This window comes from Heterodontus francisci, chromosome 18 (assembly GCF_036365525.1).
Source record: "Heterodontus francisci isolate sHetFra1 chromosome 18, sHetFra1.hap1, whole genome shotgun sequence".
Lineage (NCBI taxonomy): Eukaryota > Metazoa > Chordata > Chondrichthyes > Heterodontiformes > Heterodontidae > Heterodontus > Heterodontus francisci.
In genome coordinates this window covers 66555694-66583285 of record NC_090388.1, presented here as the reverse complement: position 1 = coordinate 66583285, position 27592 = coordinate 66555694, and the positions used below count along the sequence as shown (strand labels likewise).

General features: G+C 42.6%; 1 protein-coding gene across 3 annotated transcripts in view; it reads left to right on the top strand.

The window, feature by feature from the left end:
- The window catches only part of pot1 (protection of telomeres 1 homolog), a 399782-nt gene that overhangs the window by 258526 nt on the left and 113664 nt on the right, over positions 1-27592 (top strand). For all 3 annotated transcript variants that reach the window (XM_068050910.1, XM_068050911.1, XM_068050912.1), the window contains exon 8: positions 8077-8207. In XM_068050910.1, the coding sequence (XP_067907011.1) occupies positions 8077-8207 (131 nt within the window). The remainder of the gene's footprint in view (positions 1-8076; positions 8208-27592) is intronic.

The window sequence follows — 27592 nt, the reverse complement described above, 5'->3', positions numbered from 1 at the left end:
TGTCTCCAGCTGGAGCTGCTGAGTGTTTCCAGCATTTGCTCTCTTTATTTCTGATTTCCATCATCCACAGTATTTTGCTGTTGAAACAGTCCAGTTCAACCTGAGCCAGTGGCCAGAAGAGCCTTTGGAATTGGCTGGGTAACATGCCATTTTGCTTTCTTCTAACCATCGCTTCATTAACTTCAAGGTTTCGACATTTGAATGAGATTTAATTTATCTACCCTGAGGTAAGTACTTAAAGGGGCTGGAGCAAGAACTCTGCTGTAATATTGGAGGAGTAGCATAACCTTAGTAACTTGAAAATCTTCCATGGACTTCGACAAAAGCAGTGAGCTGTATCTCATTACAGTATGAATTCCTTCGGAAAAAATTGATCTCTTTGGTACAATTCAAAGTAGCATTGTTTTCAGAGTTGTTTTCTTTAAAGCTCCCAAGGTAAGTTGGGAAATCTCTGAATTTGAGCCAAGATAAATTAGTAGGCAGATGTTGTTTTGTTTAAGGATACATCATAAAACATCTCAAGGTATCCAAAGCAATAAAACCACTATATTGACTGCTGAAAACAGAAATAATTCAAACATTATTTCCATAGACTTGCAAAGTCCTACTCCTTGCGTGTATTCCACATTCATTGATATCAAGATGCATAGATCTGTAACAGTCTCTTGTTGCATAATGCAAAAGAAAGATGGTGGTGATTTACTTTACACTTAACTGGTGGTTCATTTTCATCTGTTTTATCCAAAATTTAGTCATGTCTCGAGCAGGCTTCACCGCTTCTTCTTCATCACACTTGGATTATGAGCTCAAGTGCTGGTTGGGATATTGAACCCACAACTTTCTGGCATAGAGGTTAGAGTGTTACTACATTTACAACTCCAGCCCAATTTTAACTCTGGTCTGGTTTCTAGAGTGTGTGTAACAGTGGGTTGGAAACACATCTGCTGCTCCAGGAATGAGGCCTGGGAGATTTTAACTCCCAAGCCTCATTTAAATCACACCTATTCCGGAAGCTTGCTGTCTGAGGCCTGGAAAGGATCAGCTGCCAGAGTTATTCAATGAGGAGGGGTGGGGGATGGTCTAAGCTTTCTTTGTTGGGCCCTGAAGAGTAGAGCTGCTCCTCCATGTTCCAAGCAAAGTACAAATTTTACATTTAACAAACTTACCTTTTTGGGCCTCTTCTGGGCCAGTCCAATTCCCCGCTTGGTTGGCCTGGCAGGAAATTCAATTGTGCTTCACACCTAGGTCACCAAATTAAAATGGCAGTTGGGTGCCAAAGACATCACCCTAATCTGCATATTTAAAAGATGGGCTCCGCACACCACTCAGAAGCCTGACTGGAAACTGCAGTCAGCAAGATCTGAGCCGCTTTTCTGTGGGTAAATAACCTAGGTGATTTTAACTGCCCAGCCACCCAATTTCCACTGGTTGATTAGGGTTAAAATCACCCCTTGTTTTTAACTGTAATTTTACTTTCTCATCTCATCTGTCTTTACTACAATTTAATTTGCTTGTTTCTTTTCTGTTACGCTTTTGTTACGACCGAAGTGGGAGGAGTTTATCCTCGGCCCACTTCTCCACAAGTCACAACATATATTTAAATTTTTCCACTCACCTATACGGTCAATCATATATTTTTCCCAAAATAAAACCCACCAGACAGGTTTCTTTAATGAACAACAAAACTATCATTTTATTATAAAACAAGTCTTAACCAATAATGAAATAAAACATACACACACAGATTGAAATATTAAAGCCCCTTATTTATCTTAGCCCCTCGTGCGCACAGGCATACATACACCGGTTAACCAGAAAAATAAAAGGGATTTTTGTTTATAGCACTGTCACAAAGAAAATTTAAAAAAACACTTAGGCAGAATACTTGTCCTTGGTTTTGGTTTGGGGTCCCAAATGCGTATAGACGGCTGTCACTGGGATCTTCCAGGCAATGCTGAAGATCAGTTTGGGTAGGCTTTCCAAGAAATGTAACTGCAGAGACTTCAGATAGGTCTTACAGCAGAAATGCGCAACAAGGTTTCAGTTCCCACACATTCGATACACAAGGTTTCTTCAAATACAGTTGGAAATAGGAAACTGACACAGTGTGCAGGATTTAATTTCAGGAGGGAGAGAGAGCTGGGTCGTCTTCTTTGGCAGGCAAAAACCAACTGTCTTTTGTAGCAGCTCAAATTGAAACTATAAACAGTCCAGACGTCAGGCCTCCTGACATCTATAAATCTTGGCCTGTAACTTCTTTGTAAATATCTTCCCTAGTCTAAAACAGCCCCTGCTGGGTGATTATCCACAGTCAGGTGCCTTCCAGTAAAACTTGTTTACAAGCCAAATCTAGGAACCTTCTAGTGACTTCTTTTAAAAAATCACAATGTTCAGCATCTCTTCAAGATTCCAGATGAATCAATGTCCATAATTCAATTATAAGTCCTTAAAACATTTTTTACAAAAAAAGTACTCTCATAATACTTTCCACAGCCCATTTCGAAGATGAGAGCAGTTTCCAAGCGAGTTGGGTTTTCTTCGGCTGAAAACCTGATAGTTCAGCAATTGTAAAGCCCAGATACTGAATGTTGACGGGGTTGTGTCACTCAACACGAGCAGGTCAAAATTGTGTCAAAACAGGTAGAACTGTCAACAGCCAAATAGATTCACCAATAACCTATCGGGCATGTAAATTCATCCATAGTACGCCAAAGGTTAAATTGTAATGGGTGGGAAATAAGCACTTTGTAGGGTAAGAGCCGGGAAGCGTCTCCAATTTTATGGATATTTGAATTGCCAAAAATTAAGCTTCAGCTACACCATAGAGGTACTGACCTCCGTCTGAAATGAGTCTAATGACAGCTTTTGAAATGATTTGGCAGCTGGCCAATATCGGCAGGTTTTCACACGCTGTGCAGTATGATGCCAGTCTAATTCATTTCTTTTTACTACTGAAGTGTGCAGATAAGTACTGGCACAGAAAAGGAAATGATTGCCCTCATAGTGTGCAACTAATTAAGCAAAGATTTAAAAAAAAAAATTGAAGTAGGATATTTTGATGAATTTTATTTAACTCACATTCTAGGGACCTTTTTTTCCCCTCTTCCCAATCGGCTGACAGGTACAGCTTGAAATACCTAGCATTCCATCTTTAAAGATACTGATTGAATGAAAATGTGCTTGGCCAGAATATATCATTCAGGACACCAGATGTAATATGGCAGTAGCTGGGCAGTAGAAGACAAAGGCATAATGAATATGCACTCGAATTAGAAGGAAGTGACTAGTGGTGTTTCACCAAGATCTGTGCTTGGCCCTTGACTGTTCACTCTATTGCTTTATGTCTTGGATAACACAATAAAGAGCCATATATCCATGTTCACCGATGGCACAAAGATTCATAGAATAGTATATAGTGTGGACAATGGCATGAAATTACAAAAAGGCATTGATAAATTAAGTGAGTGGGCAAAACTGTGGCAGATAGATTTCAATACAGCTAAGTGTGAGGTCATCCATTTTGGACCGGAAAAGGACAGATCTGAGTATCAAATGGTGAAAAGCATAGAACAATGGAGTTCCGAAGAGATTTGGAGATCCATGAAGACGGATCATTAAACTGTTGTAGTCAGGTGCAAAAAATAATCAAAAAGACCAGGGAAATTTTGACCTTTGTAACAGGATGGCCTAAATATAAAGGGAAGGAAGTTTTAGAGTAGCTATACAAAGCCATGATTAGACCACATCTGGATTACTGTGTATAGTTCTGGACATCGCACATCAGAGAGGATATAATGGCCTTGTAAGGAGTGCAGCGCACATGTACTAGAATGTTACCAGGGCTCTAAGGGTTAAATTACTGGGAGAGATTACATAAATTAGACGTGTTCCTGGCATACAGCATCTTAAGGGGTGATTGGATTGAGGTTGTTAGGATTTTTGAAAGGAATTGGTAGGGTGGATAGAGAAAAACATGTTCTGTTGCTGGGGATGACTAGGTCAAGGGGACACCACCTTAAAGCCTTAAAATCAGAGCCAGGCCATTCAGGAGAGAGGTTAGAAAATACTTCTTCATGCAAAGGGTGGAACACTCTCCCACAAAAAGCAGGAGATGCTTACTCAATTAATTTTAAATCTGAGATTTTTAGATTTTTGCTCAACAAGGGTATAAAAGGCTGTGGAGACCAGGCAGGTGAGATCGGTTTTGATCTCATTGAATGGTGGAACACGCTCAAGGAGCTGAATGATTTATTCCTCTTCCTATGTTTCTAGTATATCTAAAGATAGTACACACCATTAAAGAACGAACAAGTGTTTGTCAAACACTTTTTTCCCTAAGGGAGTACCCATTAGCAAATGATTCCATACCTACACAGTGACAGCTCATTTCTTCTGTTATGATCCAATCAATATTTAACAGTGGCACAAAGAAAACCCATTAAAGATCTTAGAAACAGAAAATGCTGGAAATATACAGTTCAGTTAGTCATCATGTGAAAGAGGAAAGTTTATGTTCTGTGTGGGACCTTTCATCAAGATTTCTGAGGAAGGGTCACACATGAGATGTTGAGCTTTATGTCATCCGTGGGGCTATGCTAGTACTCTCTCACCTCTAAGTCAGATGCTTGTTCAAGTCCCACTCCAGAAATTTAAGCATATAATCGAGACTGACACATCAGTGCAGTATCGAGGGAGGACTCCTCCGTCAGAGGTGTGATCTTCTGGATGAGATGTTAAACAGGGCCTTGTCTGCCCTCTCTGGTGGATATAGAAGATTGCATGGCACTGTTTCAAAGAGCAGGCAAGTTCATCATAAAGTGATAGAGCCAGCCTTCAGGATGCAATGAAATATTACGGAGGTCAATACCACGAAATTACTTTGAGTCATTATGCGTGTACTTAGGCAAACCCATAGTTATTTTGGGTGTTGAAACTTGCTCGTTGCAAATGTACATTGGAAAATTAGACACACGACTGTAACATCCACTTCAGCTACTGCTGGCAAGGCTTTGTATTAGGACCCTCACCTCACAAAATTTCTCAAATATTATACTTAGTGTCCAGTACTGAAAAGAGTAATGGGAGCAAATTAAAATTGAACTTTATTACAAGAGCTAAGAAATACTGATGTTTAATTTAAAAATAAAGGTGTTGTTTAATATATGACGTTACGTATGTAATTGATCCCATGAGTTCTAATGTCTGATGAGATGGGGATACATTTGTCAAGCAGTAAGCAGTTAACGCAGGAGGATAGGCACTATTATGTTAAGCTGTCATTTAGAAGTAGACACAAAAACCCTAGGCATTAAAATTCAAAAGGTTAATCCAATGACTTCCTGCTGTTCCTCTTCACAAAGTGGAAATTAATTTATTCTGGGACCAGGTTTCATTGGTCTATTGGGAGCAAGTACAATACGCTTATGAAATATACATTGTGGAAGTTACAAACTTGTACTAGTTTGTAAACTCTATGAGAATATTCTCTCATTCTTGTTGATAACACTGTTACTCTCTCAAGTATCTTTGTTGATATCTGAAGTTTAGTGTGGACTAAGGAATCTTCATAACCTATCTGTATGAATAAAGAACAACATTTTACTTAGGGCAGTGCTTATAGTGCACAGTCTGTAGGTTAGACTGTTGATATCATTCATTGGTTTGCCATTGTGTTATAGTATTGACAATGCAGGTTCACACCATTGACAATCCACATACATGAAGAGAGGTGACAGTGTGAGTGGTGCAAGGTGATTCCCTGGTGGGAGGATGAGTCAAGTGATTAGTTAGGGAGTTACACTGGGAGAGACCTCGGAGCAATTCTCCTGCCAAATTATTTAATCTAGGAAAGAGTGAACCAAAAGGCTGAGGATAGGGTGAAATCTATAAAATGAGTCGAAGAAGAGAAAAGAGAATAGCCGATGTCTGTGGAATTCAAACCTTCAGTGGTAATGTTCAGTAAAACTAGTAATATAAGAACCAAGCCACTTAGAGTCTCCAGCTGTCCCATCATCCCCTTAGACCTTGCCAGTTTGTTCTTAGCCTGCTGCCCGGGGAGGGGAGCTACCTACAATATGCAACTTCAGCCAGTTCTAACAATTCACGGTAAAAAGATACATATGAACTGACGTGGGTTAAACATGTGGAATGTGCATCAATCCAAATGAAAGCTCAAGCCAAAATATATTCCTGTATATCACCCGCACGTACCCTTCCATCCCAGAGAGACAAAGAACTACCAATCCCTTACAATGCACCATAAAAATGCTATTTCCTCTCTGCCATTATTGGTCAGTAATTGGCATGCCCCAACCCTGCCTCCCTCCTGGTTGGCCTGCAGCCACTTAACAAGAAGCAATCTCAGTGCTTCTGATGCATAGTGCTACCTAAATATACTCACCCGCCAATATCTTGGTGAATGTGATGTGAACATGATTCTTATAACTATAACATATATGAGTACATTGTGAATCTGCATGCAGCAGGACACGATATGTAAAATATATGTATCTCTGAGTGATGTGTGACCTTATGACTAGAAATGTAAACTTCAGAGTCTTTAAGAAACTAAAATTCTCAAGATCTTACCAGCACATTATTCCCATAAGGACAGAGTACACAGCAGTTACCAATGGCTGCACAAAAACTTAGTGTGTTTACAATTCAGGGTGCTGCTTAAGAAAATGTATTTTAAAATGGAAGTATCATTTTAACTTTGAGCCTGTGACTTTCAAACTGGAAATTTTTAAATATTTTGATACATGTGTTTATTAGCACGGTGGCAGGCCAGCATACGGGATTGTACATTTAACAGCACTTTTCATTTTGCGATCTGAATATTAGAGTAGGAATGGAACCATTTTGGTAATTGGCATTTGTAAAGGAAAAGTCACCTCCAACAAACAGTCCCAAGTTTTAACATTTTAATGAGATGTAGCCACCAGAGATTCGTGCAACAGACAGGCACAAGCAGGTTAACTAATTAGTTTATAAAACAAAACATAGAAACTGTCATACAGAGCTCTCATAATTTCCATGGACTTTTCAATAAAAGCAGGCATTCAAGTTACAAGCACGAAATAATCTGGTGTTTGGATTGAGACTTGGGGGTGGGGGGTTGGGGGCACTGCATGATGTGTATTGCGATTAGCCTGCTGTTGAGACGCAATGAGGCAGCTGTCAAGTTTCAAGTAAAGTGTCGTGTTTCAGATTTCATTCCAGCACATAGCATGAAAGAAAATTGAAAATGGACAGACTGAAGAGTTGAGTGGAATGTGGAGTAACTCAGTTAGTTGAGTTTTCAGGCTCAGAAAGAGAGCCATTTGGCAAAACGAAACTATCTCTCTCATGATTGATATTAGCCTCCGTACCAACCTTCTGAGCACATCCCTCCGTCACTTTCTCTGGTAGCACATCTATTTACCTTTTGAACCTGACTAAAGTATGGTCTTCCCTGATAACCTACTTTGTTACCCTTTGTGTAAAAGAAAATGTTCGACCTGACTTATCTCATCTTTTTAAGCATATGAGGTGGGGGGTAGCAGGGAGGAACTTCATCAATTTGTTAGCTGCATTAGTCCCTTTCCACTCGGTCAGAGTCTACATATATATTCATTTGGACTTCTTGCTTCTATGAGAGCTGAAATGTCCAACTTATTGTGATTGTCTTTGGGTCATGCAACAGGAGGAGGCGATTCAGCCCCTCGAATTTGTTCTATTCAATTAGATCAAGCCTGATCAGTACCTTAACTCCATCACCCAGCTTGGTTCTGTAACCCTTAATATCCATGCCGAACAAAAATCTACCCACCTGAGTTTTGACATTTTCAATTCACCCAGCCTCAACAGCTTTGTGGGGGAAGAGAGTTCCAGATTTCCACTTTCCTTTGTGTGGAAAATGTGGTTCCTGATATCATCTCTGAACAACTATTTCTCATTTTAAGGTTATCATGTTCTCCTCCACCAGAGGAAACAGTTTATCTTGTGTAGACTTACACACTTATTAATGTGATATAAAGAAATTCTATGTATTTCTGTTCAACAACCTTTAAACTGAATGTTGTTGCACTTTTGCAGATTTCTGTTCCACGGTGACCATAGTGGATCCTTCTAATGGAAGACTCAATTGTGTGCTTTTCAGTGGGAATGTTGATCTACTTCCTAAAATCTACAAAGTAGGAGATGTGGTCCGATTCCATAGAATCAAGGTGGGTTTGTTAATTTGGGTGATTTGAGTGTGACGACTATGGACTTTCATCAGAAAACGAGCACAATTTAGAAAGGATTTATATTTATATGGCACCTTTCACAATCTCAGGACTACCCAAAGCACTTTGCAACCAATGATGTACTTTTTGAAGTGTCATCACTTTTGTAATGTAGGAAGCATGGCAGCCAATTTGTGCACAGTAAGATCCCACAAATCATAATGAGATAAATGACTGTATAATTTTTTTTCTATTCGTTCATGGGATGTGGGCATCGCTGTCTAGGCCAGCATTTATTGCCCATCCCTAATTGTCCTTGAACTGAGTGACTTGCTGGACCATTTCAGAGGGCAGTTAAGAGTCAACCACATTGCAGTGGGTCTGGCATCACATGTAGGCCAGACCAGGTAAGGACAGCAGATTTCCTTCCCTGAAGGACACACACATGGTGTGTATGTATACTTGGTGTTGTCAGTTACTGTTTTGTTGTAAGAATGAAAAGTTTAACCTGGTGCCAACCTCTCTGTAATGGAGAGGCTATGTGCCCCAGCTTCTCAGACACAGCCCTGCAACCGGTGGCCAAAAAAAGGAGAGCCTTGGCGGCTTTTACCCCAAGTGTGTTCGTGACTTTGTTGCGACCTGAAAGTCCTGTTGGCTCCATGTTCTCCAAACCTTTGCAGGACTTTATATGTTGCCACACATATAATAATAAACGGACCAAAAATAAAAGCAACACACTGAAATAGTGCAGGGTCAGGTGGCATCCAGAAACAAAGTCTTGAAGGGTGAGGTGGCGCACTCAGAAACATGTACAATCTGGTTTAGAGATTTGGTTGAGGGTTCAATATTGGCCAGGAGAACCTCTCCTCCTTGTCAAATTATACTGTGGAATCTTTTACTTCCACCTGAGAGGGCAGATGGGGCCTTGCTTTAATGTCTCATTTCTAATGAGACAGTCCTAGAACTAGCCCAGGAAAAGAGCAAAGTGATGAGTTTGATTATGATGAGAAAGATGACAAACTGTGGGGAAATCATTTGAGAATCATGGGGAAAGTTGCTGAGGTATCACTGTCTGGAAAGTTAACGACTTTAATTAATTAATTAATATCAGGCAGGCAGAGATCAATGTGGTTCATTTATAGGAATAGGAGTAGGCCATTTGCCTTGACCTGTTTCGCCATTCAGTGAGCTCATGGCTGATCTGTGTCTTAACTCCATCCACCTACCCTGACTCCATATCCTTTCATACCCATGTCCAGCAAAAATCGATCAATCCCAAATTTTAGATTATTATTTGAGCTAGCATCTACTGCTTTTGTGGGAGTTTCACCTTCTCCCACCCAGTCATGAAGAAGTGCTTCCTGACTCTCTCCTGAATGGCCTGGATCTGATTTTAAGGTTATGTCCTAGATTCCCTCACCTGTGGAAATGGTTTCTCTTTATTTCCCTATCAATTCCTTTCAAAATTCTGAAAGCCTCAATCAAATCACCCCTTAACCTTCTATATTCCGAGGAATACAAGATTAATTTATGTAATCTGTCCTCATAATCTAAGCTTTGGAATCCTAATAGCATTGTGGTGAACGTGATGGGTTAGACAGGCCTGATCCAATCGGAGGCTGATGGAAGCTGCAGTGTAGAGTCCAGGAAATATGCAGTTGACTCAACATCAAACTCTGGAGCAGAGCATGGAGGGGTGGTTTAGCAGAGCGGAAAGCCTACTAATACATTAAAAGTCAATAACAGCATCTTGCATTTATTTAGCATTTAGAAAAAACATTCCAAGGGGGTTTCACCTATAAAATGTCCTGTACTTAGAACAGAATATAATTTGATGGATCTTGGCAGACCTGGCTGGAATCACGGTTGAATTGCCATTGATGTGATATGACTGCTCACGATTCATGACTTCAAATTTGAGCTGTGGTTTATTAAAATTCATAAGGAGAAAACATGGACCGCCAAATCAAAGGAGGAGATATTCAGAGGTGTAATGAAAAGCTTGGTTGAAGAGTTGGGGTTTAATGAGGATCTGATAGGTGGAGAAAGATGAGAAGAGGCAGAGGGATTTCCAGATTGTGGGGTCTTGGTGGATGAACGCACTGCTGCCAGTTTTGGGGCAGATGGAGTGTACAAGAGGCCAGAGTTAGAGGAATGGAGAGCTTAGGGCCAAACATTGTACCTTTGGCAGAGGTTATAGAGACAAGGAAGGACCAGACCATAGAAAAAAATGAACACGAGGATCAGGATTTTAAATTTAAGACATTGAGAAGTAGGGAGCTAGTATAGGGCAGTGAGGAAATGATGTTGCAGCATAGAATATGGGCAGCAGTTTTATATGAGATTAGGTTTACCTAGGATTGAGGGAAACCTTTGGAATACTGGAGGTGACAACGGTATGGATGTGGGATTCATTGTCAGACAGGCTGAAGAGGAGTTGAAGCAGACAGTGTAATGGAGATGGAAACAGGCGGTCTTTGTGACGTATGGGGTTGGACGTTTAGCTTGGAGTTGAATACTGTAGAATGTCGAGGTTGTGAAATGTCTGGTTCATCCTGAGATGTGGCTAAGGGAAGGGATTGTCCTGTCAACCTTTATCTTGGTGACAAATAAATCTTTGAGTTGCTCACACTATTAGTATAAAGAGATGATTGGCTGCCGAGAAAAAAATCCAGGATTCCTTTGCTGTCCAAGATGATTGAGAATATTAAAATTCATGAATAATAGTGTCTGTAATACATTAAATGTGTCCATAACCCAAATCAAGTCATGATTTTTTGCCTGGCTCGTGGAACACTTTTAACATTATTGACTTGTTCCATTCTTACCACATCTCTCTCAAACCTCTACCATCTCTTCTGAATCCTTGAAAACTACTAGTTATATAAAAGTACGCAAATTCCAAGTCCTTGAAAAGGTAATGCCAATTTGAATGTTGCTGAGACCTGACATGGATGGGTTTCCATACAATGTCTACATTTTACAATCCTCCTATAGCTAATTAATATTAATACATATTGCTAAATGCTGCGCATGACTAACATTGACGCTCACTTACTCCTGAATAATGTTTTATGTCTTGAAAATAATCTACAGAAAATGTAACTGGCACTCTGCTCCTGAAAAGATTTTTTTTTAACAAGCTTACCATCAATTCCTATGGATTTGTATCAAATGTACTGGAAGGAAAATGAGAAGAACAGAATCAGGTTTGAGGCAGCATAACAATCCAGATTAAACTGAGCGGATGTGAATAGAAATGTTCCCAGTGGATCTTTTAAGTTTACTTGTATTGCTGACAGTTAATTTTCTCATTATGTACTGAACAAACTCCCGGTCGATGTAGGAAAGAAAAAGGTTTCATTCCCTGGGCAATGGCGAGACAGGATGTGAATTACCTATGAATGAATCATAGAATGTTATAACACAGAGATAGGCCATTTGGCCCATCATGACTGTGCTAACTCTTTAGTAGAGCTCTCCAAATAATGCCACTCCCCTGCTCTTTCCCCATTGGACTGTAATTTTAATTCTCTTCAAGTATTTATCCAATTCTCTTTTGAAAGGTTCAATAGTAACAGCTTCTACTATCTTTTCAGGCAGTGCATTCCCAGTCACAACAACTCTCTGTGTGACATGTTACCTTTGGTTCTTTTGCCAATCACCTTAAATCGGTGTCCTCTAATTAGTGACCTTTCTGCCACTGGAATATTTTTCAGGTGGAGGTAGATAGATTCTGGTTAGGCAAGGGAATCGAGAGTTATCGGGGGTAGATGGGAGTGTGAAATTTGAAACGCAAACAGATCAGCCATGATCTTTTTGAATGGCAGAGCAGTCTCAATGGGTCAAATGGCCTACTTCTGTTCCTAATTCACATGTTTGTATGTATGGAAACAGTTTCTCCTTATTTACTTTATTGAAGCCATTCATGATTTTATACACCTCTAACAAATCTCTACCTAGCGTTCTCTGCTCTAAGGAGAACAACCCCAGCTTTTTTTTTAGAGATACAGCACTAAAACAGGCCCTTCGGCCCACCGAGTCTGTGCCGACCATCAACCACCCGTTTTACACTAATCCTACACTAATCCCATATTCCTATCACATCCCCACCTATCCCTATATATTTCCCTACCACCTACCTATACTAGGGGCAATTTCTAATGGCCAATTTACCTATCAACCTGCAAGTCTTTGGCATGTGGGAGGAAACCGGAGCACCCGGAGGAAACCCACGCAGACACAGGGAGAACTTGCAAACTCCACACAGGCAGTACCCGGAATTGAACCCGGGTCGCTGGAGCTGTGAGGCTGCGGTGCTAACCACTGCGCCACTGTGCCGCTTCTCCGGTCTTTCCACATATTTGAAGTCCCTCATCTCTGGTACCATTCTGGTAAATTTTCTGCATGCTTTCCAAGGCCTTGACATCCTTCCTAAAGTGTGCTGCCCAGAATTGAACATAATACTCCAGCTAAGACCAGAGTTTTTGATAAAGTTTTTGCAAACTGTCCTTGCTTTTGTATTCTCTTCCTCTATTCATAAAGCCAAGAATCCCATATGCTTTTTAAGCAGCCTTATCAACTTGTCCTACTACCGTGAGAGATTTGTGTATATATAACCCCCAGCTGTCTCTGTTCCTGCAGCTCCCTTAAAATTGTACCACTTAGTTCATATTGCCTCTCCTCAATTTTCCTACCAAAATGTATCACTTCACACTTCTCTGTGTTAAATTTAATCTACCCTGTGTCTGCCCAGTTCACCAGTCTGTCTATGTCTTCCTGAAGTCTGTCACTATCCTCCTCATTATTTACCATATTTTCGAGTTTTGTGTCAAATGCAAACTTTGAAATTGATACCTGTATACCCAAGTTCAGGTCATTAATATATAAATAGTCATTTGGTAGTATACAACTTGAGTATTGCTGAAAAGAGAGACAGCTTTTTGTCTTGCACTCATCAGGACAAATTGCAAGAATACCAATGTAAGGGAAAGCAACAAATTTATGATGTATGAGAAAAGAGTGCTGATTGGTTGGCAAGTGGACTCTGGTAGAGGCGTTGCCATGGAGAATGCACCAGATTATGGTGACTGACTGTTAACTACCAAGCTTTGTTTGAAATTTAAACCAGGCAGCTTGACTCTGATTGGTCAAGGCATTGCCCTGAGGAATGAACCAGCGAATGGCTACCACTTATTTTGTTTGGCTGAAACAGGTGCAGTGTGTGTACATGTTCTTTCTGTCTGCAAAGAACAGGGCCCTGTGTATTAATATATGTAGCTTCCAGTACACGCAAATGCGCCACATTGCGAGCCCAACTGACAATCTTAAACTGGTGTCAGCGTAATTCTTAGCACATGTTGTCCAATCCAGCCTGTGCTTACAACACTCAAAACACAGTGTCCAACATTAGATGTGATTCTGCAACTGGACAAACTTATTAATATATGTCAAAAAGAGCAGCGATCCTAATACTGACCTCTGGGAGACACCATTGAAAAACAATTATTCACCACTACTCTCTGTTTTCTGTCCCTTAGCCAACTTTGTATCCATGATGCCACTGTCCCTTTAATCCCATGGGCTTTAGTTTTGTTAATCAGCCTATTAAATGATATATATTTAAAATTAGCATTGCACTCATATGAGACTGTGATGCTGCCTGTTAGATCTGACACTTCAAGGTAAATTTGATTCCAAAGCACTATACAGGGGCTGCTATTCACAGTAAAGGAAGGCTTGAGGTGTCCAAATGACTGAACGTTAACCAGCTCTTGTAGACCCAGTTTGAAAAGAGGTAAATATTAAAAACTGATCTTTTTGAAAATTATACTTAATAAAATGCAGTTATTGGCGGGAAGGTCATTGATGAAGCAGCTGAAGATGGGGTGGTCTAGGTCTTCCCTCCATCATAAGGTCAGAAGTGGGGATATTCGCTGATGTTTGCACAGTGTTCGGTACCATTGTCAACTGCTCAGATAAAGATGCAGTCTGTGCCCGCATGAAACAAGACCTGGACAACATTCAGGCTTGGGCCTAGGACACTACCCTGAGGAACTCCTGCAGTGATGTCCTGGAGCTCAGATGATTGACCTCCAACAACCACAGCTATCTTCCTTTGTGCTAGGTATTGACATTTTTCTGACACTGAGCCGTAGAATAAAAACTCAGGAAATATGACCAAAAGCTTGATCAAAGAGGTAGATTTTCAAGAGAAGCTAACAAGAGGAGAGCATGGTAGAGAGGTGGAGAAGTTTAGGAAGAGAATTCTAGGGCTCAGGGCCAAGGCAGCTGAAAGCATAGCTGCTACTGGTGGAGCAATTAAAATTGGGAATGTGCAAGAGACCAGAATTGAAGGCATGCAGAATTCTCAGAGGGTTGTAGGGCTGGACAGGGTTACAGAGCTAGCAAGGGGCGAGGCTATGGAGGGATTTGAAAATCTGTTAGAGAATGTTAAAATAGATTTTTTGCAGCACTGGGAGCTAATGTAGGTCAATGAGCATAGGGGTTATGGTAAATCAGACTTGATGCAAGTTAGGATATGGACAACAGAGTTTTGGAATGAGCTCAAGTTTATGTCGCGTAGGAGATGGGAGGTCAGCCAGGAGGCCATTGGAATAGTCATGTCTGGAACTAACAAAGGCATGGATGAAGGTTTCGGCAGCATGAGCTAGGCAGGGGTGGAGACGGGCAATCTTATGGAGATGGAAGTATGTGGTCTTGGTGATGGACTGGATATATGGGTCAGAAGCTCATCTCGGAGTCAAATACCAAGGTTGTAATTGGTCAGGTTCAGCCTTAGACAGTTGTCAAGGAGAGGGATGTAGTTGGTGGTCAGGAAGGGCAGTTTGTGGCGGTGACTGAAGACAATGGCTTCAGTCTTCACAATACTTATTAGTGGGAATTTGTACTCATCCAATACGGAATATTGGACAAGTAGTGTGACAAATCAGAGGCTGCAGAGGGGTCAAGGGAGGTGGTGGTTAGGTAGAGCTGGGGGTCATCAGTGTGCACGATGTTGTGTTTTAGATAATGCCACTGAGGGACAACAAGTAGATGGGAAATAGGGAGTCAAAAGTTGACCGTTGGGGGACTCCAGAGCTAAAGGGGTGGCAAGCACTGCCACTGCGGGTGATTCTCTGGCTGTGACTTGGTAGATAAGAATGGAACTAGGTGAATGCAGTCCCACTGAATTGGACAATGGAGGAGAAGCATTGGAGGAGGTTGGTATAGTCAACCCTGTCAAAAGTAGAGAAGGGTGAGCAGGGATAGTTTAGCACAGTCATAGTCACATAGGTTGTCCTTTGTGACTTTGATAAGGGATGTCTCAGTACTGTGGCAAGGTGGAAACCTAATTGGAGGGATTCAAATGTGGTGTTTTAGGAATGGTGGACACGAATTTGGGAGGCAACAACATGTTGGACTTTAGAGAAGAGGTTGGTGAAGGGGACAGAGGGGTTAAGGATAAGTTTCTGGAGGAGGGTGGTGAGGACAACAGATATGGAGAAGAATGGGATAGAGCTGAGGAGAGGGAACGGTTAACAATATCAGGTAATATGGGAGCCAGGAAGGGAATTTGGGTGGCCAACAGTTTGATGGGAATAGGGTCGATGGTGCAGGAGGTGGGTCTCATGGACAAGATGAGCTCAAGGAGGGCATATGGGGAGGTGGGATAGAACGTAGAGAAAGATCAGTTCAGGGCTAACGCGGTGGGGTTGGGGGAAAGCTTGGGGAAAGTTTGGTCTGATGGGCTATTGGACTGGAGGAAACAGCATTAGTCTCAGCCCTAGTGACAGAAGTCCATGAGCTGCTCACATTTGTTGGAGATGAGAGCGAAGGAGGCAGGGAGGGGGTTTTAAAAACACTATTTGTAGTGCAGAAGAGAAGCTGGAGGTTCTCTTTGCATTCCAGGCTGATCCTGGAATAGTGAGTAACTTTGGCAGAGGAGAGCATGATCTGCAGTGCTTTATATGGTCCAGCAGATCTGGTGATGAATACCTAGACCAGTTGTTTGCCATAAAATTTCAAGTCCTGTGTCTCTCCTATGTTACTATGCTCAAATTGGCTGCTGCATTTCCTACATTTCAACAGTGACTACATTTCAAAAGTACTTAATTGGCTGTAACTTGCATTGAGACATCCAGTGGTTATGAAAGGCTCTTTATAAATGAATGTAGCTTTTTATATATGAAGTAGTCCATTTAAAAAATGCAGCAAGACCTGGACAATATCCAGGCTTGGGCTGATACATGGCAAGTAGCATTCGTGCCACACAAGTGCCAGGCAATGACCATCTCAAACAAGAATCCAACCATCTCGCCTTGACATTCAATGGCATTACAATGGCTGAATTCCCCACTATCAACATCCTGGGGGCTACCATTGACCAGAAACTGAACTTGAGTAGCCATATAAATATCATGGCTACAAGAGCAGTTCAGAGGCTAGGAATTCTGCGGCGAGTAACTCACCTCCTGACTCCCCAAAACCTGTCCACCATCTACAAGGTACAAGTCAGGAGTGTGATGGAATACTCTCCACTTGCCTGAATGGGTGCAGCTCCAATAACACTCAAGAAGCTCGACACCATCCAGGACAAAGCAGCCCGCTTGATTGGCACCCCATCCACTGGAGTAAAGATGTATTGCTTCAATTGTATAAAGCCTTGGTGAGACCGCACCTCGGGTATTGTGTGCAGTTTTGGTCTCCTTTTCTAAGGAAGGATGTACTTGTTATGGAGGGCGTGCAACAGACGTTCACCAGACTAATCCCTGGGATGACGGGATTGTCTTGGGGAGAGATTGCAGAGACTGGACCTGTATTCTCTAGAGTTTCAAAGAATGAGAGGTGATGCCGTTGAAACTTACAAAATGCTTACAGCGCGTGACAGGATAGATGTGGATAGGATGTTTCCTCTGGCTGGTGAGTCTAGAACAAGGGGATACAGTCTCAGAATAAGGGACAGGCCATTTACGACTGAGATGAGGAGGAATTTCTTTACTCAGAGGGTGATGAATCTGTGGAATTTTCTACTCCGGAGGGTTATGGAAGTTGAAGACAGAAATGGATAGATTGGTGCAGAGGTAGATGATCAGCCATGATCTGTTTGAATGGTGGAGCAGGCTCGATGGGCTGAGTGGCCTACTCCTCCTATTTCCTATGATCCAATGACAGTACAGGAATAATTAAATGGGAACCTGTGCTAAATGAGTCTATGACTTGGCTGTGTTGGCCTTTGAGTCTCTACCTTTTTTCCTAAAAACAAAACCTGGCAGTGGAAGAGTTGATGCTAGCTCAGTCTCATGATATTCTGTCAAAAATAATTTCTCTTCAGTGCGTTTGTAGCTCCAGACGTGTCTGGTATGATGTTGCTGATTACATCATCATCATCTCAGCACATTTACATTGGTTTTCTGTTTTCAAATCAAATACTCAAGTGTCACACTGTGCCTCTAAATGTTCCCCAGCTGTGTGCAGGACACTGAAGCATGAAGGAGAAAATGAAATTACTTACCATGGAGTGACCTTCATTCTTCAGTGGAAAGACTCCTCTACTGAGGAAGTCTGACTTCCTTTCCCTGTGGCATTGTAATGCAGGACGAATTTAATGCTCGCAGTTGGAGAATACAAATCACTGCAGTAACTAAAACTCTTCTAATTACTCCTCTTATGGGACTGCTCTCTAATCCAGTTATATAAAAAGTGTAATGAAGTAGATCTAATTTTCTTCCAAATGGAAATTAAAAATGAAAGCAATTTTGAATTACTTATCAAGCCTAGCTATGAAAGATACACCATAGTGCCATGTGTAGGTATAAGTCACTACTTTGTCATGTTTCACCTGTACACTGAAACAGGTCGCCCTAAATAGAAGGAATGCCACGCTCATCAATAAAAGGCTTTGAATTAGGTATGTTTGTTAACAGTGCACCTTTTTCACTTAGGAAATGCAGAAATGTGTAGATCAGTGATGGCACATTGTCTTGGTTGGACGCCAGAAGTCAGAGATCTCCTACAGAGACGTCTGCCATAATGACGTCTCTAACACAAAGCGAGTTCATCTATAAATGTGAGATCTCCTTCACAGGGAGGGGATCTCTCCTACACAGAGACATTGCTTAAACAAAGATATCGCCTACACCAAGAGACAGCTTTTACACAGAGATTTCCTGCACAGATACTACAGCAACTACTGCCCCCCCATCCCCACTGTTGTAAAAGGGATATACATGTTAGTTATCTGAAAAGCTCAAGCAAAATGTCCAGCTTACATAAAAGCATTTGCAAAAGACTGGGCAGTGAAATTGAGAGTATTAAAGTAACATTTCAATTTCAACATCCTGTTGTAAAGCGTGGCTACCCGACCAGACCCGATGACATATGTCAGGTTCAGGTCGGATCGGGTCTCTCTTCCGGGTCCAGCATTCGGGCTCGGGTCGGGTCGGGCTGGACGTAGACAGTGCTGCCTCGCTCCAGGAAGTAATCTTCAAATGAACATTCAGGACGTCGAGGCGGAAAACGTGCAGTCCGGACACTGCACTCTGCAGTGAAGCCTGGCTACCGGACCAAACCCAACTACATGTGTCTGGTTCGGGTCGAGTCGAGCATTTAAAAAAATTAAAGAACTCGAGCCCGGGTTGGGTTCGGGGTGGCTGTTGTCAGGTCAGGCCCAGGTCGGGTTTTAATTTTATACCTGAGCCGGGCTTTATCATGTTGTAACACCTGTGCTTAACACCATCACATTATGGACTATTGATGCCTCCATTCCAGGCACTGAGTGTATTAATATTAATCGCCATTCAAACTTAACTGAGGTGCATAAATGGAGTTAAGGTAACCAATCAGCCATGATCTAATTGAATGGCAGACAATTCCAAGGGACTGAATGACCTGTTCTTATGTAATATTTAACATTATAAATATATAGTTTATCATGAAGGATTTGCAGCAAAATCATACCATGGTTGAAAATACACCATTTGGAAACTAAAATCAGAAAGTTATCCACCCGTGGTTGCCCTTTAAACCTGTCAATGCTATCCAACAACTTTCAAGCACTTTGTAATCATTGTTTGGAAGTTGGTATTCAACAGCTGTACTATAGCTTTGTACTTGAAGAAATACTCCAAATCAAGGTAGTAAATAGTCCAGTCCTCAAGTGTTCTCAACAGAGTACACCGCGTCCTGTATTTAAAAATTTCAATGACAATTCTAAAATGAAAACATTTTGCCTGTCATTCACTCGAGGTATTTGCCTTCACCACACTTCCAGTATTCAGGTACGGAATTATGACATTCCATCATTCTAGTCTTGGCTCCAAACACCCCACATTCCTGGCCATGCTTTTGTAAATGGAAGCCCTGATCCCGAGGCCAGGCAGCTTACTGTAAGCTTGCAGCTGTATTAGTTTATTTATAAAAGTAAAATAACGTTGTGCTGCATGAATTAGCAACAGTAGGACTGTGCGTGTCACACAGGAGAAACAAAGATTATTCCTTAGCATATCGATGATTCTTAGTTGGCCAAGTTTCAAGTCTTTTAAGTAATGAAATTATTGAAGTATGTTATTATGCAGGCATTTAAAAAAATTTAAGCTTCAGAAATCTTGAACATCAGAAATGGATTTTATATAAAGTCTGGCAGATTTTAATTACTCCATAAATGTGTGCAATTTGTTATGGTGAATAAATTATCTCTCAGGCTAAGCATGGAGCAGAACATTCCAAATGAAAGTTTCTGATACCGATTGGCCCTTTGGGTTCATGCAGCTCGTGTTAATTTGCCATTTCTCAGTGCTTAGAGAGGGTGACTGTGGCTTTCACCAAAGAAATCTTCATACACTGAAGCCAGTTGACTGATCCTGTTCTTTCAGCATTGCCTCCATGTTTCACACTTCTCTTGTCCACTTGTGTAGTTTAGCCAAGGTTCCGTTCCTTCGAAAGCACCATCCTCTATCACCTAGATGGACAAGGGCAGCAAACGCATGGGAACACTACCACCTGCAAGTTGCCCTCCAAGTCATGCACCATCCTGGCTTGGAAGTGTATCACTGTTCCTTCACTGTCAGAGTCAAAATCCTGGAACTCCCTCCCTAACAGCACTGTGGGTGAACCTACACCATATGAACTGCAGCGGTTCAAGAAGGCAGCTCACCACCACCTTCTCAAGGGTAGTTATGGATGGGCAATAAATACTGACCTTGCCAGTAATGCTCACATCCAATGAATGAATAAAAAAATGTTATTTTCCTTACACATAGAAAAGGAAGACTGGCCTTTCACGACCTCAGGATGCTCCAAAGCACTTTATGGCTAATTAAGTACTTTTGACGTGTAATGTAGGAAATGTGGCAGCTACATTGTGCACAGCAAGCTCCCACAAACAACAGTGTGATAATGATCAAATAATATCTTTTGGTGATGTTAGTTGCGGGATTAATATTGGCCAGGTCACAAGGCAGAACTCTCCTACTCCTCTTCAAATTAGTACTGTTGGATCTTTTTATATCCACCTGAGAGGGCAGGCAGGGCCTCAGTTTAACATCTCAAACAAAAAGTTAGATTTGAACTTCTTGCTCCTGTCACTTGTCCGACCTAGTTTAGTATGACTTGTGTGTAAGGTAAAGTAAAATAGGTTGGACAATTTAGCAAAGGAATTTGAAACTGAATCTGTGGCAAATTAGGTATATTTCTCTGCAGTCATACTCTGCAGAAGGGATACCTTCTGGGGAAAGTGGGACCTGTACAAGAAGGATGGGTTGCATCTGAACTGGAGGGGCACCAATATCCTGGGCGGGAGGTTTGCTAGAGCTCTTCGGGAGGGTTTAAACTAGTTTGGCAGGGGGATGGGAACCAGAGCTACGGATCAGTGGATGGGGTAGCTGTTGAACAGGCAGATACAGAGTGCAGAGAGTCTGTGAGGAAGGTTAGACAGTTGATATGGCAAAGTTGCAGCCAGTATGATGGGTTGAAGTGTGTCTATTTTAACGCAAGAAGTGTCAGGAATAAGGGTGATGAACTTAGAGCTTGGATCAGTACTTGGAGCTACGATGTTGTGGCCATTACGGAGATTTGGATATCACAGGGGCAGGAATGGATGTTGGATGTTCCGGGGTTTAGATGTTTCAAAAGGAATAGGGAGGGAGGTAAAAGAGGTGGGGGAGTGGCATTGCTAATCAGGGATAGTATCACAGCTGCAGAAAGGGAGGTCGTCGAGGAGGGTTTGTCTACTGAGTCATTATGGGTGGAAGTCAGAAACAGGAAAGGAGCAGTCACTTTGTTGGGAGTTTTCTATAGACCCCCCAATAGCAACAGAGACACGGAGGAACAGATTGGGAGGCAGATTTTGGAAAGGTGCAGAGGTAACAGGGTTGTTGTCATGGGTGACTTCAACTTCCCTAATATTGATTGTAACCTCCTTAGTGCAAATAGTTTGGATGGAGCAGATTTTGTCAGATGTATCCAGGAAAGTTTCCTGACTCAAGATGTAGATAGGCCGACTAGAGGGGAGGCTATGTTGGATTTGGTGCTTGGCAACGAACCAGGCCAGGTTTCAGATCCAAGAAGGAAGCTTACTTAGGTTGAGGAAGCAAGGATCAGACAGGGCTCTAGAGGGTTACAAGGTAGCCAGGAAGGAACTGAAGAATGGACTTAGGAGAGCGAGAAGGGGACATGAAAAAGTCTTGGCGGGTAGGATTGAGGAAAATCCCAAGGCGTTCTACACTTATGTGAGGAACAAGAGGATGGCCAGAGTGAGGGTAGGGCTGATCAGGGATAGTGGAGGGAACTTGTGCCTGGAGTCGGAGGAGGTAGGGGAGATCCTTAATGAATACTTTGCTTCAGTATTTACTAGTGAGAGGGACCTTGTCGTTTGTGAGGACAGCGTGGAACAGGCTGATATGCTTGAACAGGTTGACGTTAAGAAGGAGGATGTGCTGGAAATTTTGAAAGACATGAGGATAGATAAGTCCCCGGGGCCAGACGGGATATACCCAAAGATATTACGGGAAGCGAGGGAAGAGATTGCCGCGCTTTTGGCGATGATCTTTGAGTCCTCACTGTCCACTGGATAAGTACCAGATGATTGGAGGGTGGCAAATGTTATTCCCTTGTTCAAGAAAGGAAATAGGGATAAACCTGGGAATTATAGACGAGTCAGTCTTACGTCGGTGGTGGTCAAATTATTGGAGAGGATTCTGAGAGACAGGATTTATGATTATTTGGAAAAGCATAGTTTGATTAGAGATAGTCAGCATGGCTTTGTGAGGGGTAGGTCATGCCTCACAAGCCTTATTGAATTCTTTTAGGATGTGACAAAACACATTGATGAAGGAAGAGCAGTGGATGTGGTGTATATGGATTTTAGCAAGTCGTTTGATAAGGTTCCCCATGGTAGGCTCATTCAGAAAGTAAGGAGGCATGGGATTCAGGGAAAGTTGGCTATCTGGATACAAAATTGGCTGGCCCATAGAAGTCAGAGGGTGGGAGAAGATGGAAAGTATTCAGCATGGAGCTCGGTGACCAGTGGTGTTCCGCAGGGATCTGTTCTGGGACCTCTGTTCTTCGTGATTTTTATAAATGACTTGGATGAGGAAGTGGAAGGCTGGGTTAGTAAGTTTGCCGATGACACAAAGGTTGCTGGAGTTGTGGATAGTGTGGAGGGCTGTTGTCGGTTGCAACGGGACATTGACAGGATACAGAGCTGGGCTGAGAAGTGGCAGATGGAGTTCAACCTGGAAAAGTGTGAAGTGATTCATTTTGGAAGGTCGAATTTGAATGCAGAATACAGGCTTAAAGACAGGATTCTTGGCAGTGTGGAGGAACAGAGGGATCTTGGGGTCCGCGTCCATCGATCCCTCAAAGTTGCCGCCCAAGTTGATAGGGTTGTTAAGAAGGCGTATGGTGTGTTGGCTTTCATTAACAGGGGGATTGAGTTTAAGAGCCGCGAGGTTATGCTGCAGCTCTATAAAGCCCTGGTTCGACCACACTTGGAATATTGTGTTCAGTTCTGGTCGCCTCATTATAGGAAGGATGTGGAAGCTTTAGAGAGGGTGCAGAGGAGATTTACCAGGATGCTGCCTGGACTGGAGGGCATGTCTTATGAAGAAAGGTTGAGGGAGCTAGGGCTTTTCTCGTTGGAGCGAAGAAGGATGAGAGGTGACTTGATAGAGGTGTACAAGATGATGAGAGGCATAGATGGAGTGGATAGCCAGAGACTTTTTCCCAGGGCGGAAAGGGCTATCACCAGGGGGCATAATTTTAAGGTGATTGGAGGAAGGTTTAGGGGAGATGTCAGAGGTAGGTTCTTTACACAGAGAGTGGTGGGTGCGTGGAATGCGCTGCCAGCGGTGGTAGTAGAAGCAGATACATTAGGGACATTTAAGCAACTCTTGGATAGGTACATGGATGATAGTAGAATGAAGGGTATGTAGGTAGTTTGATCTTAGAGTAGGTTAAAGGGTCGGCAAAACATCATGGGCCGAAGGGCCTGTACTGTACTGTGCTGTACTGTTCTATGTTCTAAAGTGAGAGAGGACATTATCAGTACTGTGAAGGGCTTTTCTTTTAGATACTTTACTACAGGAATTCCTATTTTAAAAAAAATACAAAGCAGGGGCTTATAAATCATGATGTAAAGTAATGTTTTACTCTCATTTGTGACAAAGCTGTTTACTACACTTATTTGACTGTTTGCATGAGGCCCTTCTATTAAAATCTGTTCAGAATTTCAACATGTCTTTTAAATTGGATCCATTAATTGGACCAGAATCTTTTCTTTCTTTGGCCTCCTTGTCTCGAGAGACAATGGGTCAGCACCTCGAGGTGGTCAGTGGTTTGTGGAGCAGAATTGGATCAGAATACTATGCACAAATCCTACCTATTAGATGCCTAAAATCCCTTCATCTCTCTGTGGTCCAATAACAACATGGCCTATGAGCAATAAAATAAACACTTGATTAGTTTATTGAGTAAACTAATAAAGTATTTCTTCTACCTGGCTTTTCCTTTACAGCATCTTGAATGAATTCCAAGCCCTTTAATTGAATTCCGTATGTGGTTCTCGATGCTCCACGACATCAGTTTGTAAGATAACACAGAGGAGTCCTGAGAAAGGAAAGGAGTTCAAGTTTTAACTCTCGAGTACAGCTGTTTGCTTTGTATGAGGATGGTGCAAGCAAATACTATATAAAAGAGAAAAATTCCTTCTTTTAAACAGAAATAGGAACTCCTCTGTATTTCTCTGTAATTAATGATTTGCTTATGAAATGGCATGGAGTTGTGCATTCCTGTAGTTTATTTAGCAAGTCATTAATTACAGAAAGATACATGGCATTCCCCCATCTCTCATGAAGAGAAATTGCAGGAGCTAAAGAACTTTTACAATGTGGCACTACAAAGTCTATAGTGTAAGTACAGCACTTTCAGGGAAGCAAAACAGTTTTAACACAAGAGTCTGTGATTTTGAGGTAGACTGTATTCATTGACATTCATGGCATAATATGAAGCTGTTAACCACCATTTTGAGAATGAGCTACAGTTTTGCTAACCTTACTTCAAAGAAAAATATCATGAGGTATACATTGTTTTATTCAACATAGTCTCCACTATAATCATGCATATGAAATCTGCAAATTAAGTTACCTTTTTAAAATTCAAAAAAGGGACAGGCTCGATTTATTTTCAGTGTTTTCATCATCGGTGTAGAGCAGGCTGCTGAGGTGCAAATGCAGAAGAACGATTCAGAATACAATGATACATGGAGTAATACTTTGGTATGCAACTGGGTTGGAATTGTTCTCTTCAACTATTTCGGAAGTCTTGATGAAACATTGTCCTCAATATCTCTCCACACCAGGAATGTGGAATACTCTGTCAATCTTTTAATTAGAGAGTGCATCACCCAAAAACTACTTCTGCAATTATGTAGAGTTCAGGCTTAGCATTCTGTGGAATATTTTCCATTGTTGTTGTCAATTTAGAGTCTGCCTATATACTTAGGAGTTCAAAACATGAAAGGATAACCCATTTGAGAGGACTGAAGCATTTACACATCTGCTAGCTGTGGCTGGAATAGAAAATAAATTCATACACCATCTGCTTGAATTACACCTCCTTGCAATGTGTATTTGTGACAAACTGCTTCCCTCAAATTATGGTGAATGTTCTTCTCGTTTTGAGTAATGTTCTCCTAGTATCTTTTCAGTTTGAGAAAGACCTGCTTGGTTGCATGAGATAAAAGGCAGAACTCCTCTCCACACTCATTAATACTGTCTTTGTAAAATTACTTGTTAGAATTGATGTTGAACGAACTGCAGCCAAGTACTATGTATGCCAAGACCGATTTCTGTTTGTACACAGCATTAATTTAGCTTGAAGGCATGAAGTTGTTGAATCCATTAGTTTTGAGCAGATTAGCCTGCACCCTCTTTCCCCCCCACTTCCCCCCCCCCCTTCCACCCCCCGTCCCCTTCCCTGCTCCACCCTCTCAGCTCACCCCCTCACAACCCCATCCCAGCACCCCCCCTCGCACCATCTTCCCCCTGCACCCCCCCACCCCCTTACAGCCCCCTTCCCAGCTCCCCCTCGCACCCCCCTCCCTCCACCCCTCCCCCTCGCATCCCCTCCTCCCACCGGCATCATCCTACACCTGTGTAGGGGCCCTAACAACCCCACTGCCTTGTGGGCATCTCGGGAGAGACCAAGGCTAAGGGAGTAAACCCTAACAGATAATCCGGAGCGGAACCCCGTAGGCGGTCATGTGTCACATTTGGCATGTTTCCGGCAGTTCCTGCAGCCATACCGGTGCCAAACGTCGTGCTCTGCACTCCTTTGGACCCCACCAGAAAGGCCGAGAGGGGGGTTTTGACGACTGGGCAACTCTCAACCTCCATACATTCGCCCAGGCATACGCCATGGAAAGGTCACTCCATAGTTGCCTCACAGCAGCTGAAACAACACGGAAGGCAGCAGTTACGGGTTATAAGTCCAGATAAATTGGCGTAGAAACTGGGCGCCACGGGTTGCCTTTGTCGGTGGGAGAGGTCATCGCACCTCATTGGACAGCTACCGCCCGCCTCAAACCGGGCAGCCCCCGGTCAATAAGGTTCTGTCCCGCCACAGTCTACCTGCTTCAATGGGTGCTTGGAGCTCAGGGTATTTGCCCGAAAGGTGGACTGATACACAGCATCAAACAACACGAAAAAAGGAAAGAAGGTACCAGCCCTTCGCTTTGCAAGCTGGAACGTCAGAACTATGTGTCCTGGCCTGTCGGAAGACCTTACACAAATCAACGATTCTCGGAAGACCACCATCATTAACAATGAGCTCAGTAGACTCAATGTAGACATTGCAGCACTTCAGAAGACACGCCTCCCCGCAAGTGGATCTCTAGCGGAGCAAGACTACACCTTCTTCTGGCAGGGCAGGGATCCTGAAGAACCAAGACAGCATGGAGTGGGCTTCGCCATCAGAAACACCTTGCTCAGCATGATACAGCCTCCCTCAAATGGCTCGGAACCCATACTGTCCATCTGATTGCTCACCACCTCTGTCCCAGTACACCTACTCAGCATCTATGCTCCAACACTCTGCTCCCCACCTGAAGCTAAAGATCAGTTCTGCGAGGAACTCCATAATATCATTAGCAGCATCCCCAACACCGAACACCTATTCCTGCTGGGGGACTTTAATGCCAGGGTTGGGGCCGACCATGACTCATGCCCCTCCTGCCTTGGGCGCTATGGCATTGGAAGGATGAATGAGAACGGCAGAGACTGCTTGAGTTGTGTACCTATCATAACCTTTGCATCACCAACTCATTCTTTCACACTAAACCCTGTCACCAGGTTTCATGGAGGCACCCAAGATCACGTCGTTGGCACCAGCTAGACCTCATTGTCACAAGGCGAGCCGCATAAAACAGTGTTCAAATCACACGCAGCTTCCACAGTGTGGACTGCGACACCGACCACTCCCTGGTGTGCAGCAAAGTTAGACTCAGACCAAAGAAGTTGCATCATTCCAAGCAGAAGGGCCACCCGCGCATCAACACAAGCAGAATTTCTCACCCACAGCTGTTACAAAAATTTCTAAATTCACTTGTAACAGCCCTTTAAAACACTCCCACAGGGGATGTTGAGACCAAGTGGGCCCACATCAGAGATGCCATCTATGAGTCAGCTTTGACCACCGACGGCAAAAGTGAGAAGAGAAATGCAGACTGGTTTCAATCTCATAATGAAGAGCTGGAACCTGTCATAGCCGCTAAGCGCATTGCACTGTTGAACTACAAGAAAGCCCCCAGTGATTTAACATCCGCAGCACTTAAAGCAGCCAGAAGCACTGCACAAAGAACAGCCAGGCGCTGCGCAAACGACTACTGGCAA